Source organism: Euprymna scolopes, chromosome 38, assembly GCF_053919585.1.
Source record: "Euprymna scolopes isolate OS-2025 chromosome 38, ASM5391958v1, whole genome shotgun sequence".
In the NCBI taxonomy this organism is placed as follows: domain Eukaryota; kingdom Metazoa; phylum Mollusca; class Cephalopoda; order Sepiida; family Sepiolidae; genus Euprymna; species Euprymna scolopes.
In genome coordinates, this window is record NC_136519.1 from 6,789,710 (window position 1) to 6,796,860 (window position 7,151).

A 7,151-nucleotide genomic window follows, 5' to 3' on the forward strand; every position below is an offset into this window, starting at 1 on the left:
ACATGTCTTCCAAAGAAGGAAAAAAAAAAGCGAAGAAAAAGGAATAACTTCTCTAGTGGCAATAGTAGTATTAATAATACCGTGTAGCACTAATGACAGTACCAGTGGTAAGTACAGGCGACACACTCTTATACGCACGCACTATCATGAGACGATTAAAAAAATAACAAAGTTTACAATAAAAAAGAACACAGGAAAGGACAAACAGCAAAAATTTATAAAATAGAAGATTAAAAAAAAATAGACTTTCGACGATCTCATATTTGAGAACTTCCTTCATTAAGAAGTAATGATGATGATGATGATGATGATGATGATGATGATGATGATGATGATGAATTTAGTTTTAACACTCAACTGAAGTTTCAACGTATCGTTGGTCACCAGAAGTGTATCCTGTTGGCATCGATGCCGATGGATTAATACCAGTCGTTGACGCTTATGATAATCGGTGATACTGTGAAACTGCAGCAAAGTGTTAAATTCAAGTAAATGTTACTATAAATTTAGTATTTATACAGCGCCGACAGCGGTATGATACAGAGTTCTTTATTTATCAAGGATCTGCTGTCTTAATTCGGGTTTGTTCCGATTTTTAGAGATTGGTTTTCTTGTGGCATATATATATATATATATATATATATATATATATATATATATATATATATATATATATATATATATGTGTGTGTGTGTGTGTGTGTGTGTGTGTGTGTGTGACAGAGAGAGAGAGAGAGAGAGAGAGAGAGAGAGAGATAGAGATAGAAACTATCACAACAAACCGACTGTTTTCATCTTTTTGTTTTTGTTTGGGATGGAGCATCATACCGGATGCTATTTCAGCGACTCCGACCGAGAGATCTTTTTAGGGTTCTAACCATCATTTATACGTATTTTTTAGAACCGGCTAACAGATTGTGTATTGAAAATTTCATTTTTGTTTTTAATAACGAAAAAAAAAAAAAAAAGAAAGAAGAATAGGTATTATGGTAAAAACTACCAAATATATTTGAAAACAAAATATACATAAAAATAAAACCCATTAATGGAAAAAAGAAAAGAAAAAGAAATACAAATATAAGGTAGATAAACAAGTTCAAACCACAAAACTGCACGCACCTGCCCCCCCCCCTCAACACAGGTTATTACAAATCAAAATTCGTTCTCTTCTCTTTTCACTTCCGACCCTTGATAGGGGTAGGGATGATCTGAAAAGATTTACGATAAGTTTATTTATTGAAACACTTAAGATGAGGTGACGCTGGTTTGTGTGGCTTGAATTCCCCCCACCCCACCCTAAAAATAAAGTGCTAAGTGCTAAGAAATGACAATTAAATGCCGAAAATAAAAATAAAATTATTAAATGAAATTTTTAATAAATACATCAATTCTAATAGAAAGAAAATATCTGAAATCGAAAACTAAATTTAATATTTTAAATAATAAGGGAATATTAAAAATCACAAGATAAAAAAGAGAATTATATGTACATGTATACGTGTCAATATATATGTGTGTGTGTGTGTGTGTGTGTGTGCGCGCGTGCGCGCGTGTGTGTGTGTGTGTGTGTGTGACAAAAATGTAAATCGAACTGATCGAATATAATGTCGATTTCAAAATTAAAGTTTAGTGAAAGTTAAATAATATCAAATAGTAAAAAAAAATGCAAGTCGGAATGCGATTATAAAAATGTGCTGATATATGAAATTGATTATATAGTAAATAATAATAATAATAATAATAATAATAATAATAATAAGCGATATAATAATAAGCAATATAATAATAATAATAATAATAATAATAATGATAACAATAATAATAAAAATAATAATAATAATAATAATGATAATAATAATAATATAATAATAATAATAATAATAATAATGATAATAATAATAATAATATAATAATAATAATAATAATAATAATGATAATAATAATAATATAATAATAATAATAAAAGGAGAAGAAAAAGCAAAAGAATAACAAGAATAAAATAATAGAATAATAACAGCAACAATAATAATAAACGATAATAATAATGGCAATAATGATAATAATAAACGATGATAATAAACGATAATAATAATAATAATAATAATAATAATAACAATAATAATAATAATAATAAAAACTACATTAATAATAAACGATTATAATAAACGATAATAATAATAATAATAATAATAATAATAATAATGACAACTATAATAATAATAATAATAATAATAATATTAATAATAATAATAATATTAATAATATTAATAATAATAATAATAATAATAATAATGATAATGACAGCTATAATAATAATAATAATAATAATAATAATAATATTAATAATAATAATATTAATAATAATAAAAGCGAAAGTAAAAGTAGAAAGTAAGACACCATAAAAAAGTGTCAAACTGAAAGTGAAACTTGGATATCTTTCACGTTAGCCGTTAAATAAATGACAAAGTATTACAAACACGCAATTGCCATATAAAAATATATACACCACTACTGAAATGAACATATATCGAATAAATATACAGTGAGATAGCATATTAAAAAAAAATTATACCGAAAAAATAATAAAATAAAATAAATAAATATAAGGTAACACAAAATTTGCACTTTTTTAGAATCCGCAGCCGGAAGAGACCACACACACACACACACACACACACACACACACACACACACACACACACACACACACACACACACACACACACACACACACACACACACACACACACACACACAGAGTATTTCTATGTATTTAAACTGACGAATTCCTATGGGAATGAAACACAAAGATTTTTTGCGTCGCTCACTGCTATAAGTATATTTCTATATTATCACTGAGCTGTACTAAACGTACTGAACATTGTTGGGTTGGCATTAAAACAAAAATCTATATATGATAAAAAATGTAGGTTTGTATGTGAAACAGTGATATATACGTATGTATACATCGGAATATTTTTAGTTTTGGACTCGCCAGTTCTTCTTGTAAAACAGCTGTACTCTGATCGCCCCTCCTTCCCTGCCACACCCTAAAGTCTTTGTAGTATAGATAGAGTTAATTTCTATCGAGTTAAGATGCCATTCCATATGATTATCATAGATTTGCTATGGATTTATTATTATCATTATTATTATTACGTTTGGGTCTTCCATACATAGGAAGGAAGTCACTATGAATCGGCTGAACAAAAGGGATGCCGCGAAAGGAGACACGCACACACAGGCGATAACAACGATGGACACACGTACTTTCTCCTTGTTTTAGACGACTTTTTCCTTTTTCAAGCACACAGTATACACACACACGCACGTGTGTATATATATATATATATATATATATATATATATATATATATATATATATATATATATATATATATATATATATAACCGCCCCCTTAAGTAAGACACTTTATCAAATCTCCAATACTAACGATTACTACGATATTATCCCATTGATTACTGTACACGCAATAACTCTTATCCCCGAGTGGCTTCCGGGCCTTGATAAGTGGTGACTATCTTGTATATATATATATATATATATATATATATATATATATATATATATATATATAGAGAGAGAGAGAGAGAGAGAGAGAGAGGGAGAAAGAGAGTCAACACAAACTGGACAATCGAAACATTTTTTAATTTGATATTTTTAGGTAATACAGTATTTGAACTAAAAGTCTTTGAGTTTCAGTTACCGACAATACGGTGAAACTGCAGTAATGTGTTAAACTTAAGTACATTTCAATATCATTTATTCTCGATATCCTTTGATTCTCTGGTATCGAGCCGTTTATCTGTTTAGGGGCTGATGTATTGATTCAGTTTTATTCCGATTTGAAGAGGTTTGTTTTCGCGCGCGCGCGCGCGCGCGTGTGTGTGTGTGTGTGTGTGTGTGTGTGTGTGTGTGTGTGTGTGTGTGTGTGTGTGTGTGTGTGTGTGTGTGTGTGTACCAAGAACAACGACGGGACCTACCTGCTTAATAATGGCTGTCTGTGCGAGCTTGGCTGGATCAGGTTTGGTTTCCCCGTTTAGAGATTCGGTGGCCGTACCGTCGTTGGAATCCGCATCCATGGCCAACCTCGGTTGAAAACTAGTTTTCCCCGTCCTTCACACACGTTGCATGGACTTCTCTCAACTTCTATGGAAGTGGTAAGATAAAAAAAAAAAGAAAGAAAGAAAGAAAGAAAGAGGAAAAGAAAGAAAAGAAAAAACGACATGATAACAGAATAATATTGAAGTTGGAAAAAATAAATGCGTTGGAATGTTATGTTAAAAGCACTACGAAAAGTAATATATTTTTTTAAAAAATTACAACATATAATGCTAAAAAAAAATGTAATTTAATTTGTATTTTATTTATTTACCGATTTTAACTTAAATGTACTTCTTTTAGATTTTTAAAAGTATTTTCTTTTGGTGGGTGAGAGTATAGAGTGCGTTGTCAATTCTGACTTTCACGACTTTCGGTTCAACTTAAAACGTTTATTAAACATTTCAGGGTGTTTTTTTAAAATAATAATAAAAAGAGAAGATGTCGTAGGTGAATGTCCGCAATTAGTTTATCGTATAAACAAACACAGGAATACATTTTCCCCCCTTTCTTTCTTTCAAATACCAATTTTTTGGATACCCCCTACAAAACAATAAAAACAAAAACAAACAAACAAATAAATATCACATTCTATTATAAAACAGCATTATATATATATATATATATATACTTACATGTGCACGCGTGTGCGTGTTATATATATATATATATATATATATATATATATATATATATAAATATGTGTATGTATATATCTGTGTGTTTATATTTAATATATATGCGTGTGTGTGTTTATGCGTGAGTACATACATACGTACATACACAAACACACACGCGCGCGCACGCACACACACACACACAGATATATGTACTAACATTTATAATCGATTTATAAGCCGTTAGATTCCATCAAAACAAACAAATAAATAAAAATGAAATAAATAAAAAAAACGATTAAAAGAAATAATTAAATTTTATACCTAATAATAATCAATTCAATTTTGGTTTGTTTTTTTTTTTTGTTTTTTTTTTTTGTTTTTTTTTGTGTGTGTATGTTTTATGAATAATCCATTGAATTGTCACAGCGTTATTATAATATTCCAACAACCACCTGTCATTCTAAATATGCGGTATGCATTCAGCTGGTATCACCTACTCACTGTGGAAGTTGCTCCGGCAGTGAGGCGGGGAGGGGGGGAGAGGGTGGAGCCGAAGCTATGCATAGAAAGGCAATATGAGATTAAGACCGCTTGATGCTGCCACTACCCCAGCCACTGCTAACACTACTACTAACACTGCCACTACCACTCCGACGATCACTAACACTCCTACTGCTGCTGCTACTACTACTACTACTATCGCCTGCTGCTGCTGATATTTCGGGTGCTGCTAGTATTAACACTACTACGGCCTTTGGAGGAACAACTGCTCTTTTTACCACTACTACTTCTGTCTTCTGCTATTGATGTTGGTAATTCGCTATGGAGTGGTAAAAACGCTGGCAATCGCTCTTCTCTAGAACAGAAACGATACCCACCCACCCCCGCCGCCGGACTTACCTAGCCAGAGGTAATCGTTAGCAGAGTCTAACATCCTGCGGACGAACTTGGGTATTCATGATAAATTGATGCCCTCGCCAAAAAGAAAAAAAAAATTCTTCTTTTTTTAGGCGATTACGTTTGAACATCCCCGAAAAACTTGGGGGGAAAAAAAAAAACAAAAAAAAAAAAACAGGTACTTATGCAGAATACGGACCGTGCTGAAATAATAACGCTATTATTTAGAAACCCATTTTAACATGAGGAGGAGAGAGTGTTTTATAAACTATTCTGTACTTTCACCTAACAATTTGATAAAGAAAAGATACTGTAAAACTTGGATTTAACTTGAAAATTAAAAAAAGAGTACGATTCGTATTCTGCGTCAGTAACAATACAAAACAACAATTATATTTACAATTTAGGTGGAAAGTGATCAATCTCACGTGTAAATTTAATGCAAAATAATCCCCTATTTCCAGGCCATGTTATTGTTTTAGAGCAGTTAACTAAATTTAATCTAATCTCCTGCTCTTTGTTTTGTCTTAATGAGCTATGGTTCGATTCTGTCCTAGAGGTATTCCTACCAGGCAGTAGGCACCATCTCCCCCTTTGCCGATCACGTGAAGCGGCGCGCACATACCGGAAATATTGACGAGTCCGTTCTTAGTGTCCTCTCGGGGAAGATGAACCTCGACACTTGATTTCGATTGTATTTTCGCATTTTTTTTTTTTTTTTTTTTTTTTTTTTTAGTTGGGCATAGGGCATCCTACTGGCTGCCAGACATTCACCCGCTATCTCATACATTCTAACCAAGAGATCTTTTTATAATTCTAACTGCCTTTAAGCGCACTTGTTTGTATTTCTCTTGCCAGGTAGTTGTTGAAATACCCTTTGATGAGTCCGGTTGCTTCTGTAATTACTGGAATGAAGATCTTCCAGTGTCTTTTCATGGCGTACATAAGATTTGGTATGTCTTATTGCAACGAGATGGGAACGGATAAATAATATTTAGTAGTAGAATTTATTAAATACCAAAACCTACGTGATCGATTCTACTTTTCGGACTGGATTATAAAATTATCCAGTTTTTGCCCAGGAGACGATCCTCCTAAGCCTGGCCTCCTTTTAGGAATCAAGGAAAAGGGATGTTTATTACCTGTCAGCAGAGGTGCCGTCACAGGGTAATGCGATGGGTTTTAACATGGCTATTTTCATAGCCATTTGGATTAGCGGGGAATATGGTTCTGGTTAGCCTCAGGAGACTAAACTTCCAGGCGTTACGTTTTCTTTTACAAGAGATGCCTTCAGCGGAAGATGCTGGGAAGGCCGATTACGGCAAGTTTTGCACTCGTTTAGAGTTTTCCATTTTCAGGATTTCATTGTAGAGTGTTAATAATCTCCGTTAAATCCCTCCACCACCACAAAAAAAAAAAAAAAAAAAACGGAAAAAAGTAAAAAAAAAAAAAAAAAAAAAAAAAAAAAAAAAAAGAAGAGATTCTACATTTTTAGGTGATTACGTGTGAAC

The 7,151-nt window shown here is 32.0% G+C and overlaps 1 protein-coding gene across 4 annotated transcripts in view; it reads right to left on the reverse strand.

Annotated features, from left to right (window-relative positions):
* The window catches only part of LOC145263057 (uncharacterized), a 1,096,083-nt gene extending 1,090,642 nt beyond the window's left edge, over window positions 1–5,441 (reverse strand). For 2 of the 4 annotated variants that reach the window (XM_080119902.1, XM_080119903.1), the window contains exons 1-2: window positions 5,065–5,378; window positions 4,006–4,171 (exon numbers count right to left, since the gene is read on the reverse strand). In XM_080119902.1, the coding sequence (XP_079976028.1) occupies window positions 4,006–4,104 (99 nt within the window). In that variant the 5' untranslated portion in view covers window positions 4,105–4,171; window positions 5,065–5,378. Of the gene's footprint in view, window positions 1–4,005; window positions 4,172–5,064 lie in introns of all 4 variants that reach the window. The other 2 variants (XM_080119900.1, XM_080119901.1) reach the window with 2 other exon arrangements.
* Between the last annotated feature and the right edge of the window lie 1,710 nt (window positions 5,442–7,151).